This window comes from Calidris pugnax, unplaced genomic scaffold (assembly GCF_001431845.1).
Source record: "Calidris pugnax isolate Ruff unplaced genomic scaffold, ASM143184v1 scaffold171, whole genome shotgun sequence".
Lineage (NCBI taxonomy): Eukaryota > Metazoa > Chordata > Aves > Charadriiformes > Scolopacidae > Calidris > Calidris pugnax.
Window position 1 is genome coordinate 12492216 of NW_015091064.1, and position 16564 is coordinate 12508779.

At 46.7% G+C, this 16564-nt stretch overlaps 1 protein-coding gene across 2 annotated transcripts in view; it reads left to right on the forward strand.

Annotated features, from left to right (window-relative positions):
• The window catches only part of KLHL29 (kelch like family member 29), a 338750-nt gene that overhangs the window by 288515 nt on the left and 33671 nt on the right, over positions 1–16564 (forward strand). For both annotated transcript variants that reach the window (XM_014956895.1, XM_014956896.1), the window contains 2 exons: positions 12573–12771; positions 15445–15627. In XM_014956895.1, the coding sequence (XP_014812381.1) occupies positions 12573–12771; positions 15445–15627 (382 nt within the window). The remainder of the gene's footprint in view (positions 1–12572; positions 12772–15444; positions 15628–16564) is intronic.

Sequence of the window (16564 nt, forward strand, 5' to 3'; positions counted from 1 at the left end):
CTGATGGTGGATAGGAAGGAAGATAGACCTAAATAAATTTTATTTCTGACAAAGATGCTGAATGAAAATTTGTGCTTGGTGTGCGCCAAGGCCCACCATGCTGGGAAGTGCCCAAGCTCCCATGAGATGCACAGGCTGCTCAGAGCTTTATAGAATTGGGTGACTGTGGCAAAACCAAACGTGGGATGGACCTTCCTGCAGGAGCTGTGCATGGATGTTTTGACTTGATTCTCGGTTTGGTGAGATGGAGTCAATCAGGTCTCTTTAGTCTCTCTGGGGTGGGGAGCCAGCACGTGGGGGACACCAGTGCAGCAACAGGGTTGTTGCTTCTGCACCCAACTGCTGGGAGCTGTGGGGAGAAGTTTTAGCCATGAATTGGAACAGCCCCAAGACATCACTCTTGCTCCACTGCACTCCTCAGGTGACCAGTCTGGTTTTATTTCTCTCTGCCAAAGGCAGTCCTGGCAGTTAAATCTTTCAGGTCCTGGATTTCCAGAGCCTACACTTTCTTCCTACCTCCCCCCCCTCTCAGGTCTCTTTAGTCTCTCTGGGGTGGGGAGCCAGCACGTGGGGGACACCAGTGCAGCAACAGGGTTGTTGCTTCTGCACCCAACTGCTGGGAGCTGTGGGGAGAAGTTTTAGCCATGAATTGGAACAGCCCCAAGACATCACTCTTGCTCTACTGTACTCCTCAGGTGACCAGTCTGGTTTTATTTCTCTCTGCCAAAGGCAGTCCTGGCAGTTAAATCTTTCAGGTCCTGGATTTCCAGAGCCTACACTTTCTTCCTACCTCCCCCCCCCTCCCTGTCTCCCTTTGTGTGACAGGTCAGGCTTTATTGTCACATTTTTATTTTTAATAGCTCCAATGGCAGATGATTAACGTGCCTTGTTGGCAGCATCTTCCAAACACTGAATTGGTGATTCTCCCAGAGGTGAATGTGTGGCACAAGCAGAGAAAGGTCTGTGCTCTTCATCTCACCTGTGTGTCCATCTTCCCTGGGCAGGCCTGGCAGGGGCTCGCTCAGCAGAGACATCCCCGCAGAGGAGCTTTGAGAAGGAGCCTTCTCTCTAAATCAGCACCCTCTGCCCCCAAGGCAACTGCAGCTCTCCAAAACTCCTTGTGCTTTAATTGCTTTGTGTCACTCTGGAGTGCAAGCTTATGCCTGGGGACAGTAAATCTCACTGCTTGTGTTCCTCACACTGCAGCTCCTTCTGCCGTGCTCGTATGGCATCTTATCCATCACTGCCTCCCCTCCTGTCCCCATCCCTTTCTGAGAGCCTCTGGGAAGGAGATTTTCAGCTGAGCCTCCTGTTCTCCTGGAAGAGCGTTGAGTTTGCGATCTTCCTGCTCTTCTCTGCCTTTCTAAAAGCTCTTCTTCAGGTGTCTAATTGTTTCTGCTGTCATTAATTCTTTCCCCACCAGGCTGGAGGGCAGTGGCAGGGAAGGAACCAGGATTTGCTTGCGAGGCAAGTTGACAAGCTGTGCTCTGGCTGACTTTTAATTTTCCAAATTGTGCTCATACAAAGCCTTACAGCGCTTATAAAAGTGGTCTGTGGTGTTACAAAAAAACATCTTCCAAGCCTTGTTACAAAGAGGGAATAGCAGTGCTTTAAAGGCTCCTGATCCATCTACGTAAGACAGAAAGGCAGTTCAGATAATGACATAAGTGTTAAGCTAGGATTTGGTAAATAACTGGATCCAGTGCATTGGAGCAGTGTGCCAGCTCGTGTGGTCATGTTTATGGAGCTATTTTAGTGCTGCTGGTACTGCAGCTGCATATAATCGGTCTAACCAAAAGAAGCAACCTGTGATGTGAAGCCTGGACTAGGTGGGTAATTTCCTGGAGCAGCAGACGCAGAGCGCTCCTTGTAGGAGTTCTCTTGATTGCTTGTCAGGGAGTGGAAAGCCTGCAGCCGGCTGACACATCTGGAAAAGCTGAATTTTACTGTTTTTTCTATTTATTTCTCTCCCTGACTGATGGGCAAGATTGTAGGATTTATCCTAACAGTTATCCTGTTGATAAGCTTATTACAGCTCCAGCAAACTCATGCAAAAAAAATATTGTGTAATGGAGGTTTTGCTGTCTGGAAACCAGGATGGTCTGAGCTGTCTGAACAAGCAGAGATCTCTACCAGACCCTAAGCAGTCTGCACCTGGGCTCGTCCCCCAGGCCCTCGTGGCCTTGTGCAGGTTGTGTCACCTTTTTGTGCCCATTTCTTACACTAGAAGGTGGAGGGAAGTGATGCCTCCCGCGTGAGCTGTTGGGAGGATCTGGAGGATAACAAGCCATGTTTTCCACTGGTACTAACTCCTGCTGGGGCTGCACGGAGCTGCCGTCGTGGGATGGGGAAGATGTGAAGCTGCTGGATGTGCAGCTATTTGCTGCCTGCCCAGAGCACGGACGTACCAATGCTCGCTGGAAACTTTCCCACTTTCTGCTCCAAGCCCAAAGTTATATCTGTTTCCTCTGACATCAAAAAACATAGCAACGTGTTTATTAGTAACAGAAAGCCTGGGAAAACAAGACAACCAGTTGCACGAAGCTTCCCTCTCGCCCTAAGGAGGCACAAGAAGGGAGGAGAGGACAAACATTTCAACAAGTTGCCTGGAGTAGTGCTGGAAGAGCAGCAGATACTGCAGTGATGAGGGATAGACGAGAAGTTGACAGCTGAGTGGCAGTCACCTTTTGTTGCACTCTGTAAGGATATAATTGTGTGCCCTCTATTTTAAACTCTGTTTAAAATCAGGGTGTCCGGCAGCAAAATGAAATGTCTCCACCATAAAGGAATTAACAAGCCTTCTATGAACTTGTGTCCTCAGAGGCAGATGTGTCTAAACAGCATCTTCATGGTGCCTGAGAACCAGAGATGTGTAGAGAAATTGGAGGTAATTTAGAGGAGAGCAACACAAATGATTAAAAGACTGAAGGAACTGATGTGAGGAAAAAAAGATTAGAAGATATGAATATGCATGACTTGGCCTAATGACAGCTAAAGAGGGATAAATGTCTACAAGTGTTTGAAGCCCTAAGGACAGGAGTTGCCTGGAAGGATGCAAGGGGTGTAACAACAGTAAGGACCACTGGGATGAATTTGAGACTTGGCAAATTAGTTCAAGCAAACACAAAGCCCACCTGAAAGCCCTGTTGTATCTGTCGGTGAGAGTGAGGAAAGGTAATGGAGAGAAGGAGAAGAGAATTTATGTCAAAAATGCTACAAATGCCCATGAGCTATATTTTGGCAGTGACAGAGAATGGCAGTTTGGAGGCAAGATCCTACAGAGGAGAAGGGGTTGGTAACCGTGAGAGAGCAGATGGAAGATCCCTGGTCTGTGGTTAAGCTGTTGAGACAGTAGTGAAATTTCTCAGGCACTTTTTAAAGAGTCTCCAGAGTTATGCAGAAGAGCAGCTCGGTCCAAGAAAACAGAGTATATGACAGGGAACAAGCACAATTCCAACTCACAGGGGAGGTAATGATACGTTCAGAAGCTGATATCCAGTAACAGCATGTACAAATTACTTAAGTTCATCATAATAGGAAATTAATTGATCAATCAATGTACTTAAGGGCATCAAGCTTCAGGAAAGGAGTGTTGGGATGAGTATGAAAAAGAAGCTTCCAAGGGAGCCTAAGTGAATTAGGCACTAACACTCTATGATGGTTCAATTAGGCTTCTTTGAAAAGCCCAGACTACCCTGATGCTTTGAAATCCATTTGTGGGAAGAGCAGACAAATTCAAAGAGAGGCCATAATGAAAGTGCAAGAAGCTCCAATTCCTCTGAAAGTGAAAAATGCAAGGGATGAGCAGTAACCCCTGTGATTTCCTGGGGACGGGCTGCTCAAAAAGCCCAGATTTAAATGAGGCTTTTGCAGAGACACTCAGAGCCTGTACAGGCTTAGAGAGGGACAGAAAAAGGCAGCAGCAGGAACAGAATCAGTGCAGGAACATGCCTTTAGCTATATATTGGAGGAAAAAACTGCATTAAATAAAAAAAAAAGAGGATGTGGGTGACATTAGCAGTTCCTTAAATTCCCCCCATTCTAAACTTCAAAGTTTTTTTAAAGGGATACGTGTGACTGAAAATCTGCTGAATTACTTCTCAGAAATTTAAATTGGTTTGAGGAGCTCCCTTGTCTTCCAGTTCTCTCAGTCTCTTAATTTGTGGCTTTTCCAACATATTTCCTATTTTTTACAAAGTGCTTCTCTGCTGTTGCTGACGCAATGGCCTTACAAAGATGCGCGTCCACAGGCAGCTCCTCACACTTGCACTGCCTTGTGCTGCACATGGCCCCGGCGCCAAGGATTGACCTCCAGAACAAAAATTGGTTCACACTGTAGGCAAGAAGCATTTTGGAGAATTATTGCACATGGATGGTTGGGATGGATGGATCAGGTGTTTCCTTGGTTTTGTGAAACGTCTTATAAGCTTCAGCTTTTTGTTGGTGGAGCATGGATCTGCGTGTCAGGGCGTGGTTGGGATGGATGGATCAGGAGTTTCCTTGGTTTTGTGAAATGTCTTATAAGCTTCAGCTTTTTGTTGGTGGACAACAAAATGACAATGAGCAAGCAGTGTGTTCTTGCGGCCAGGAAGCCCAACAGAATCCTGGGCTTCATAGGGAAGAGTATGGCCAGCAGGTCAAGGGAGGTCATTCTCCCCCTCTGCTCTGGACTGGTGAGGCCACAACTGGAATCCTGCGTCCAGTTCTGGGCTCCCCAGTTCAAGAGGGACAGGGAACTACTGGAAAGAGTCCAGCGTAGGGCTACAAAGATGATTCAAGGACTGGAGCATCTCCCTTATGAGGAGAGGCTGAAAGAGCTGGGACTCTTTAGTCTGGAGAAGAGAAGGCTGAGGGGAGACCTTATCAATGCCTACAAGTATCTCAAGGGCGGGCTGAGGGAGGAGGGAACCAGACTCTTTTCAGTAGTTGCCAGTGAGAGGACAAGGGGCAATGGGCACAAGTTGGAACATAAGGGGTTCCACTTGAATATGAGGAAGAACTTTTTCACGGTGAGGGTGATGGAGCCCTGGAACAGGCTGCCCAGGGAGGGTGTGGAGTCCCCTTCTCTGGAGATTTTCAAGCCCCGCCTGGATGCAGTCCTGAGTAACATGCTCTGACAAGCTCTGGGTGGTCCTGCTTTGGCAGGGGAGTTGGACTAGATGATCTCTATGGTCCCTTCCAACTCTAAAAATTCAGTGAATTCAGTGAAATTCAGCCATTTTGTTGTTGGCAGTGTGCTTTCGTGGTGTATCCATGTGCATGTGGGTGTTCGAATAGGTGACTGCCCATAAACAAAAGGAATGGCACTCACCTCTGTAGCGACCTTTGGGGGAATTCGGGGACTTTATTTCATAGCGTTTAGTCAGCAGGATAGCAATTGCTTGGTAAGAGAGGAGCTTTTTTAAGCCTCAATATCGGGTAAACTCCAAGTATGATGGATCAATGATTTATCTTCCTGCGTATTTAAAAAAACCTCTCATCATCATATTACTGCTGGAAATACCTCCTCGTGTGCTGCTCTGCAGACAGTTCGGAGAAGAGGAGAGCAGTTGGCTTTATGCGGCGCTGATGACATTACGGTGTTTAGTCAGCTGTGCTGCCATAAAGATGTCACGTTGAAACCTTATTGCAGGAAGACAGAGGGGCTGCTCTTTCTTTCTTTCTTGCTGGGCACGAGATTTATGCACGTGGCATCCTGCCACCAAGGCACGGGCTGAACCCAGCGCCTGTGACCCAGCTTTTCTGCCACGTGTTCGTCTCGTGATATTGTGAGGCCGGTGGCTGACACGCTACCAAGCCTTTTGGTTCAAGCTGAAGGCACCATTACCATTCCGAGAAGTCAGTACAAGTGATTAATAAATACTGAGCACACCAGAGACCTTAGGTTGGGCTTGGATGTGACCTTGGGTGTAGGAATGTGAGGAGGTTTCTGGAAACAGAGCACGTCTTTGTCATAACCTGGGGTTAGATGTGTCAAAGCAAGTACCTTCATTACCAAATATCGGAGCCACACCGTGAAAATATGCTGGAAAAGGTTTATTTCTGAAAATGGCAAAGCAGTGCACCAACAGCTAGGTCTCTTCCAACCTCTAGCCCCATATCATACTGGCATTCTGTGTTTATGTGAATCTGTAACAGCTTTGGCTTCCCCAAACCAGCCAGTTTGCTGCTGGGCTTGCACTTAGAAAGTTGGAGCCAGCAATATTTTGAATATCAGGTTGGTTACCCTGCTGGGGGAGCCTGGGCTGGTTGTGGGGAGGGACCGCTCAGGTCACCACTCCAGTGCACCTTCTTGCTTGGCCACCACGCTGCATCCCCAGCCATCACCATCACCACAGCCTGCTGGGGAGCTCGTTACCTGGCTGCTGGGTAGGCATCAATGGCTAGCATCTGCTGGTATGGGGGGCTGGGGTGGTGGTTTTAATTAGAGCACCCTCTCCTCATTTGAAGGAATTTTATGCGGCGGGGAATTGATTCTGCTTCAGTTCAGTCCCTGATGGCTTCTTCCATCTGAGGACATCCTTGCTGCAGCTCTCAGATCTGTCTGGTGCAAGATGTGGGGCCAGTCTGAACCCGGGGTTTATGTGAGACAGCAAATCTCCTCTCAGATGAATTAAATATATTCCTACTTCATCATGTTTTTAAAAATTCTCTTGGAGCTATGCATAGAGAGCTGAAACAGCGGTTTGTTGGAGCAAAACCCTATCGTCATAATGTGGGTAGTCTAACTTCTGGATTTGTATTTCTAGCTGAAGCCTGTTTCTTTAGGCAGATAGCACAAAGGGTCCTTTGTAGAAAGAACAGTAAACTAGAGAGGCACATGAGTTATAAGGCATAAGGGAAACATTATTTTAACCTCTCTGGGCATTACTTCAAAAATGTTAAAAATCTTGAGAGCTTTCCAGTGAAGCATTTAAGGAGCAGGAAATTTGACTCTGTAGCAGTAAACATATTTCCTTGTAAAACTAACTGTATACTGGTGTAGCCCAAGTCTATGCAGGAGCACATTGAGAGTCCTTTTGGAGAATACCTGTGAGGATTTCACTGGATTAGAGATTTAAGAATAAAAAGATTATCGTTATGTGATAATGAAGAGGGTTTTGTAACTGAGATTTAGAAGATACCAGAACAAAGCCCACTTGCAAGCAAGCTTTCATAATACCGGTATAATTAGTAGGAGAAGAAATGTCACAAAAAGTTTGCAAAGTAAATATCTTCACTCAAACTACCAGCCAGGAACAAAAAAAAACCCACATTGACCTGTTTTGTAATCTGGCTTGCTCAAGCTCTGGCCTGCCTACAGGGCTGAGAGTAACTTAACTATGAACTGATTATTAGGGAAGGACTTGAAAGGGTCAACTTCAAGGTACAGTGTCATACACTATAGTTGATCATATATCCCTCTGAGTCAATGCTCACCCAATGGTAACATTTAGGCTTCCTGGTAGTCTGATCATGACCTTCCAAGCAGAGCACCCAGGGAAAATGGACACAAAAATTCCCTCCAGAGGGGAGAATTAATCACCTTCCAGTTTGGGTTGACATCTAATTGTAGACATCTCAATGTGGCATGGTCTGAGGAACACACTCCCTTTCCCAGGAGCTGATGGCTCACAGTTTTAGGACAGGAGGGGACATTGATATTCTCTGCTTCCCCTGGTGCGTGATGCATCCTCTCAGCTCAGATTGCTCTGGGGACTGCATTAAGCGTGTTGACTAAATCTCTATTAATTATAACATGAGTTTACACGTGTCTAGCTGACAAGTAAATACTTGCTTGTATGTACCTATTTAGGTGTCTGAATCTAGGGCTGAACCTCTCCCTTGAAATGTTCAGGTAATTATGGAAAGATAAGATCTCCTAAGATTTTTCTTTCTCTGTGTGTTATGACACACACTGGTGATTGCAAGCTGGTTGAAGATGCTGCTTGCAGTTCAGCCACTGAAATCCGTATCAGTGAAATAGGTGCCTTGAAGCATCTCTCAAAAGTTGCTACTCTCTTGTGTCCCCGGTGACTGTTCAAAAAGCCTTTGCTCAGTTGGTGGCGGTTCCCTGGCTCAGGCAGAATCACCCCGGCCATGCAGGGCACGGCAGGGATATCCAGCAGCATCACTGCTCAGCAAGCAGTTTAGGGACTAGATCCTCTGCTGGTGCAAAACCCAAGTAGCTCCCTTCGTCCAACAGGAGCTACGCTGAGGTTCACCTCACCTGCCAAACCAGTCCTGGCAGCGTTCAAACACTTCCCTAGCATTTTAAGCAATAAATTCGTTAGGTTTTTGCATAATGGTGTCCATTTTCAGGGAGCTGAGGCATGGCCTCCCATGTCTATGAGTTGATAACTCTCAAATTTAGGCCAGAAAAAAGCATTAATATTCTCCGCTTCACCCCGGTGTGTGATGCAGGTTGTAGAGTAGTCGTAAGTGATTCCCAGCAAAGACCCCAGAAATATTTCTACTTGTCCAGCCAGTGCCTGCAGCCGAGTAGCAAGAAGAAAACGCCCTCCGAGTTAGAGGAGTAAACTGCAACTCCAGGGACTGGAGGTTGTTGTCTGATGAATTTGGCAACATGCCCTGTGCAGGTATTCTGCTGTTTTAATAAAAACCGGTAACATCAGTAGGTGCAGTAGATATTTCATAGTTGTATAAGGAACAATGGAAAGGCAAGAGAGAGAATGGAGAGCAAATAAGAGATGGTAAGGAGGTCGAAATGCTTTATGGTGCTTATTCCAGTCCTAAATGAAAAGGATAATAGTAACAGGATATTTAGTACAATCATAGCTAACAGAGCTAGGAAGCCTTCATAAGGGAGAATACAAAAGAAAAAGGCTGCTGATTGCCTAAATCACTTGAATATTCTTAAATCAGTGAGGCTAAATGAAATTCACCCTTGACTGTAGTGCTTAAAAGAGCTGATGCGAAAAGCCGTTGGTTTATAAAAGCCTCTCCTGTCTTCTAGAGACACTGCGATGGTACATACTCTTCAGATCCCTTGGTGAAAAACACTGCGATTATATGTACCCTTAATGCCATCAGCCACGAGCCCGCGTCGCGGCTGCGTGTGGTCGTGCGCACACACACACACGCAGAGCTGGCTTTTTCCAGCTGTTTGAGCAAAAGGAGGAATAAGAGTGAAAAGTGACATCGGTTTTGATATGTGACATTAACTTTCAAGCTGATGAAAGGGAGCAACATGTTCTAATTATTATTCCTCTTCAAAATAAGCCACGAGCTCAGACAAAAGAGGAGACAAAGTGGGGGAAAAAAATCCAGGAGAGAAACAGAATCACATTTTCTCACTTATCTAATTAAAGCAAGGTGGGCGAGCAAGGGGGAGAGCTCGCCGTGCTCAGGCAGCCGTGCTGCCTCCTTTATTTTGGGAAAGGTGGGAGATGGAGATGGTCGCTCTGCTGGACCCCTGGGAATTGTCCATCCCTGCCACAGGGGAGCTTTCTTCTCAATGCATATTCACACTCGGCTTCGGGACATCCTGGTCCCTGTCGTACTGTTGCCAGCAGTGTGCCCAGGTGGCCAAGAGGGCCAACGGCATCCTGGCCTGTATCAGGAATAGCATGGCCAGCAGCAGTAGGGAAGTCATCGTGCCTCTGTACTCGGCACTGGTGAGGCCTCACCTCGAGTACTGTGTTCAGTTTTGGGCCCCTCACTACAGGAAGGACATTGAGGTGCTGGAGGATGTCCAGAGGAGAGCCACCAAGCTGGTGAGGGGCCTGGAGAACAAGTCCTGTGAGGAGAGGCTGAGGGAACTGGGCATGTTTAGCTTGGAGAAGAGGAGGCTGAGGGGAGGCCTCATTGCCCTCTACAACTCCCTGAAAGGAGGGTGTAGAGAGGCGGGGGTTGGCCTCTTCTCCCAAAGGAATGATGACAGGACCAGAGGTAATGGTATGAAGCTGCGGCAGGGGAGATTCAGATTAGATATTAGGAAGAATTACTTTACTGAAAGAGTGGTCAGGCACTGGAACAGCCTGCCCAGGGAGGTGGTGGAGTCACCATCCCTGGAGGTATTTAAGAAACGTGTAGACGTGGCTCTTCAGGGCATGCTCTAGTGCCCAAGATTATAGGTTTGTGGTGGGGTATAGTATATGGGGTTGTGGGTGTGGGGTTTAGTTGGTGGGTGGTGGGTTTGGGTTTGTTGTTTTTGTGGTGGTTGTGTGGTTGTGTGTTTTTTTGGTTTGGTTTTTTTTTTGTTTTGTTTTGGGGGTTTTTTTGTGGTTGGACTCGATCTCGGAGGTCCCTTCCAACCACTAAGATTCTGTAATTCTGTGATTCTGTGATTCTGTAACCCGTGTCCTAATTCAGTGACACAACTGTTTGTGCCTGTGTTTTGCCTTGCTTCATGCTACAGATGCTTCCAGCACAGACCTGCCTGGGAGCACCAGAGGCAGCGCTGGCGTGTCCCACCACACCGAGGGAAGGCTCTGGCTCCGCTAGAGACTCCCTGTATTTTACGACTTCATTTAAACTGCCCTTTAGCGGCTCGTTCTGCTTCCTGAGCAGCCTGGAGTGGGGATTAACCTCCCCCGGCAGGTTGTCTGGCTCGTCCCTGGGATCCCCGCTCTCCGCATTATTCCCATGTCCCGATGCCACGTTCCATCTTGGCTCCTGTGTAAGGTTAACCGCCTCCAACCTGCTTAAAAAAAACACTTCCTGAAATCAGAGCTTTGCCACCCACTGCCATATGTCCACTGCTCCCTCTCCTACAAGGTACCGTTTAATGACATTAAGGTATCTGCAGCCAAGTGCCTGACATTTGTGACTCCGGGGAGAGGAAGCAGCCGTTTTACCTCCTAGAAAGCGCCTTGGAAATGGATTTCAGCAAGGGAAAAGAGAGGAATGTCTTCTTTTAGGGTTTGGAGGCTGATGAAGTGATCTCAAGCCCTACTCGGCTCTGTAATAGGTAATAGTGAGGAGCCACAAACTCGCTGCTCACATCGGTGGGGTTTATTTTTTTCAAAAGAGCAGCGCTGTCATTTTTCCATCCCTTTTGCCTCACCCAAACAACCTTTTTTATCCCCAAACAACTGCAGGGTGGCCAGGCCTCAACTCTTTAGGCTGTCCCTAAAATTGCCAGCCCCAGTGTCACAGAGGGCTGGTGAGTATGGGGCTGGGACTCAGCCTGGGACCCTGGTGGTCTCCCTGTTGCCGTGGCCCTGCACGTGTGGGTCCCAGCTCCCCACAGGTGGCCACATCCTCGCTTTCACTGAGCGTGCACCAGGCTGATGGGGCTCTCCAGCAGGAAAATGGGGTGAATTCCTATTTTCCTCCCAAATTGAAGCTTGCTTCTTCAGTTTGGCTGGGGAAAGGGGAAGCCCTGAAAGCGGTCCCTGGTGTCGCTGCACCCTCACCTGCCTGGCCAGCTCATCAGCTGGCTCAGGCCACGTCCCTGCCCTCCCATCTTGCTGTGCCCCTGCCCCATTCCTGTCCCTGCTCCTGCTGTGACTTGGCTCTCGTGCGCTGCAGGGACAGGCACGCTGCTGAAAGAGAAGGCAAGAGCCAAGTAGCTTCTGGAAGATCAGAGGCATCTGCAGGCCAGCAGATGCTGCTGGCACCCAGCGTTTCTCAGGACCAGTCACAGGGACCTCAGGAATATTTGTTTTCATCCTGGCCTCAGTCCCAGTTGGGATCTTTGGATGCTGCTGCTATATGAATATTTATTACAACAGATGATTATCTTTCCTTGCTGTGCACCCTTAGTTTGCATCCTGTTCGTCTCGAGAACCATGGGCTCCTATTGTTCTGCTTTTCACTACTCTTGTGGTGTGTTGTGATATAAGCAATTATATATAAAAAGAATAATCTGGGGATGGACTCTTGGTTTTTTGATTGCAGCTTTCTCTCATGGGGTTTTGTTCTCCTTTAAGCCATGTTCAGTGACAGACAGCTTCATTTGCTCGGGTGTCCTTTGCCCTCTGAGGCTTAATGTATTTATTTAGAAGATGAAACTTCCTGTCAGTATTTGTATAGCACCCTCTGGAGTCTGACTTCCCCAAAATCTAGAACTACACAATTTGTTTCACCAACAAATAAGCCCTATTTATTAAAACATTTTTAGCAAATTTGCTGGCATTATTCAGTCTCTGCCGTAGCAGTTATGAAATCCATCCTATTTACCCGCTTTTGTTTCACATTTAGAGTGCCAGAAAAACACTTGTTTGAGCTTCTTTTACAGTGCAACAACCATGCTTACATTTCAAGGTTAATTCAGAAAACTCAAAAGCTTACACCCTGTCCCCAGTGCACTAGAGGTTATATTCAGCCAGAGTTCAGAATGAGCTTTTATTTCAAAAATCCCTCCATACAGTGCTATATAGTAAGAGTCGCCACCTTTTGAAGACTATTTTCAGTCCCTCAGGGACCAAAACCAGCCTGGGTTGGGGAGCACCTAGGGCTTCGTTGTCTCTGTCCCACCCGATGGCTGGGTAGGGCTTGTGTGCAGCATCCACACCAAGTGTCTGTCCAGGTTGGGTGACAGGGGACAGTTTGCAGGGAAGGAGGTGGAGATGCAGAGCAGCACAAAGGCTGCAGTGTGTTATTATTACTTTTTCCTCCCCCTGCAGTATGCTGCGGAGCTGCTGGCGGTGGTGCGCCTCCCCTTCATCCATCCCAGCTATCTCCTAAACGTTGTTGACAACGAGGAGTTGATAAAGTCTTCGGAGGCTTGCCGGGATCTAGTGAATGAAGCCAAACGTTATCACATGCTGCCACACGCCCGTCAAGAGATGCAGACGCCGAGGACCCGGCCCAGGCTCTCTGCAGGTAAAGTAAAAAGTCCTTCAGTGACAGCAGGTCTCTGGTCCAGCACTTCTCAGGCATGGCCAGGACATGCCCAGGGCTGGGGTGTGGACCGCATCTCCTTCCCTTGGCTCCTTCTTGGTGCCTGTTGATATTTCAAGCTCAATTTTCCATTTCTGTTTCTCTCGAGCATTGAGGAGCCTCTCCCAATGGTCAAATGAGGGTTTTTAGATGCACACTCCTGAAATGAGTTTTAAATGGAGCCTAATTTTTAGGAATTATTAGCTTTGACAGAAACCATGATGTTACCCTATTGTCCTCAAAGTGGACCCCTTGCCCTCCATGCCTCAGTTTCTCTAGTTGCAAAAATAGGTGAATAATTTGCTTCTTTGCCATTCAGACTCTTGCAGGGAGCAGCAGATTAATATTCATAAAACAGCTTCACTTTCACAGCCCTATGTAAACACATGATTTTCATACAGTGAGTCCTACAGTAGCAGTCCAGGTTGTTTACTGCTTCCAAAACAAATGGATCATACACAGTATATTTCCTTTTAAAAACCCAGTAGCTATTGAGAACGCCACTTCAAGAAGTTTCTCACCTGAGAAATCCATGCATTTTGCTTTTTGGAAGAATATAAGAAAAAAACCCCAAGTGCCCAACTCGCCAGCAGAGCCCATATCATGGTAGTGTGAGAAATATCCTAAATATTTGTTGAACAGAGAATGGTACAAATATCACATAGGAAAAAACTGCATCCAAGAAGGAGCCAGATGAAACAGGTGGATTGTTTTAACGTGCTGCCTGTACTTCTGCCTCCCATAAGTACAATCCCAAAGCCAGGCAAAACTTTCTGTCTCTGCCACTGATGCTAATGTGGCACGGAGATGGCATATCACACCACGGCATTCGCCGCTTCTGGAGACTGCCTCATCAAGGCACCTTTCAGAAGGATGAAGTGTAGAGGACTTTCAATAACAATCTACCCTAAAAAGTCTTTCATTGAAGACGACTAATGGTGTGATGTTTGAAGGGATTTTTGAAAAGTGCTTATTTTATGTATATAAAATTGTAGGTGTAATATGAACCATTTCCAGAAGCTTGTTGATGAGGGAAAAGTGATTCTCTCGGGGTAAGAGAGGGTGATTATAGTTTTTTAGGTCAGAGTCTAATTATATAGAATCATGTTATTTTGCATATCAACGGCATTCACGTAGGCACAAAGGATCTCTAAACACCCTTTGCGGACTCGCTGCAGCATGTCACATGCCCTCTCGAGGTCATTGATTATAATCAAGTTATGTCTTGCACAGGTGATTAGATTTTCTGGTATGGAACAAAAATAATGATCTCTTGTTACTGAGAAATATTTATTTAAAACTGTACAGCACTTTAACTTAATAACTTTTTAGAGAGTAACCTTGCTTGAATGACACAAATATATTTTTTGAAAAAGCTAATGAAGAGTGATGATAATCCATTACTCTGAAGACACATTTCTCTCCTCTGCGGCTCCTAATCTCTCTTGCTGGCAATCTCACTCCTGTGCTTCTGACCCCCCAGCCTGTGCACACTTGTCTCTGGGCTGGGCACCAGAACACACCACAGCAGCGGGTCTGGCTGCGAGCACAGCTCCCAAAGCGATTTCTTCCAGCTCCTGGCCTCGTGGTCCTACTTCTGAGCCTACCTTTCCTGGAAACAAGTTGCACTGGGGCTTGCAATTGCTGCAGAAGGATTTTTAACGCCTCTGCTAAATGCTAAATCCAAACTATCCCCAATGCTTGACTCTGGGGGTTGGAGCCAGAAAATGTCCCAGAGTTAAACAGCGACCCATCACTGAGTCTGGAGTAACGCTCAGATCAGATTTGACTCAGCTCTGGCTGTAAAGTGGGAATAAATTGCAAAAGCGCATTGCAAAAGTTTTGTCCATTTGCACAAACAGAGAATTTGGCTTGCTGCACACCCTGTGTGTTACGGGCTTGGGGGAGATGTTCAAGTACAGCTAAATCTCAGTTAATATTAGGGCAGGGGCGATCTCAATCACGTTTCATAGCACCTAGTACACTAAGATCCTGATCCATGGCTTGTGTACATGTTATCTACATCTGGAAAGCCTTCATTCTCTGAGAAAAGCACAAACAAACCCACCAGAAAATGATTTGGTCATAGAGTATATGGAGAGAGAAGATCAAGATGAAGAACCTTAACCATAGCCTAAATCTCCTCCAGACATTAGCTTTTAGCGTGAGGACACCTTATTCAGGATAAAGTCCAAACATGCTTTCCCTGGATAATGGCTAAGCTCCAAAACTATCATGACCCTTGACAAAATTCCCATTTTCTTCAGTGGACCAGGAATTAGCTACATGCAGGTCTCACTCAAAGACTGTTGAAGTCAACAGACATCTTTACATGGAAAGGCCTTTTTATTTCTTTCCCCTTCAAGTTTTGCCCAGATGGCATGCTCCCTCCCAAGTTCTCCCAAGCTTGTTCGTGGTGTCATTCCTCACCCACCGCTCTCTCCCACACACACACTCCCTTTTTTCTCACCCTTCCTGGTTGGATTGCTCAGTCTGAAACAGATTTATATACAATACATTTAAATTACCCTGACTGACGAGTGTTCTTTGATGGGGCTCTGCCTGGTGTAGAGATGTAACTTTTTAAAAATACTATTTTTCTTACTTGAACCCTAGGTGTAGCCGAGGTAATAGTCTTAGTTGGGGGCCGTCAGATGATCGGCATGAATCAACGTGCTTTAACAGCGGTCACCTGCTTAAATCCTCAAAACAACAAGTGGTACCCGTTGGCCAGCCTGCCCTTCTATGATCGAGAGTTTTTCAGCGTGGTCAGCGCTGGGGACAACATCTATCTCTCAGGTAAGCATCAGATTTCACAGAAACATAGAATTACAGGATGGTTTGGGTTGGAAGGGACCTTTCAAGATCATCTAGTTCCAGTCCCCCTGCCCTGGGCAGGGACACCTTCCAATAGATCAGGTTGCTCAAAGGCCCATCCAGCCTAACCTTGAATGTTTCCAATTATGGGGCATCCTTCTCTGGGCAACCCGTTCCAATGATTCATCACTTTCATAATAAAAATTTATGTCCAATCTAAATCTACCTTCTTTTGGTTTAAAACTGTTGCCCTTTGTCCTGTCACTTACCTTCTTTTGGTTTAAAACTGTTTCCCTTTGTCCTGTCACTACAGGCCCTGGTAAGAAGTCTCTCTCCATCTTTCTTATAAGCCCCTTTTAGGTACACCTTGAATGTTTCCAATTATGGGGCATCCTTCTCTGGGCAACCCGTTCCAATGATTCATCACTTTCATAATAAAAATTTATGTCCAATCTAAATTTACCTTCTTTTGGTTTAAAACTGTTTCCCTTTGTCCTGTCACTACAGGCCCTGGTAAGAAGTCTCTCTCCATCTTTCTTATAAGCCCCTTTTAGGTACTGGAAGGCTGCAGTAAGTTCTTCCTGGAGCCTTCTCTTCTCCAGGCTGAACAACCCCAACTCCCTCAGCCTGTCCTCACAGTAGAGGTGATCATTTTTGTGGCCCTTCTCTGAACCTGCTCCAACAGGTCCATGTCTTGCCTGTGCTGAGGGCTCCACAGTTGGAAGCAGTCCTCCAGGTGGGGTCTCACCAGAGCAGAGTAGATTGGACGCAGGACTCTGGGTGGGGGTCTCACCAGAGCAGAGTAAAGGGGCAGAATCACTTCTCTTGACCTGCGTCAACAACACAGGACATGCAGGAATTTTACCCAGCTGCTCCCAGGGGAAAAAAAAAAAAAATTAAAAAAAAGTGGGAGGGAGGT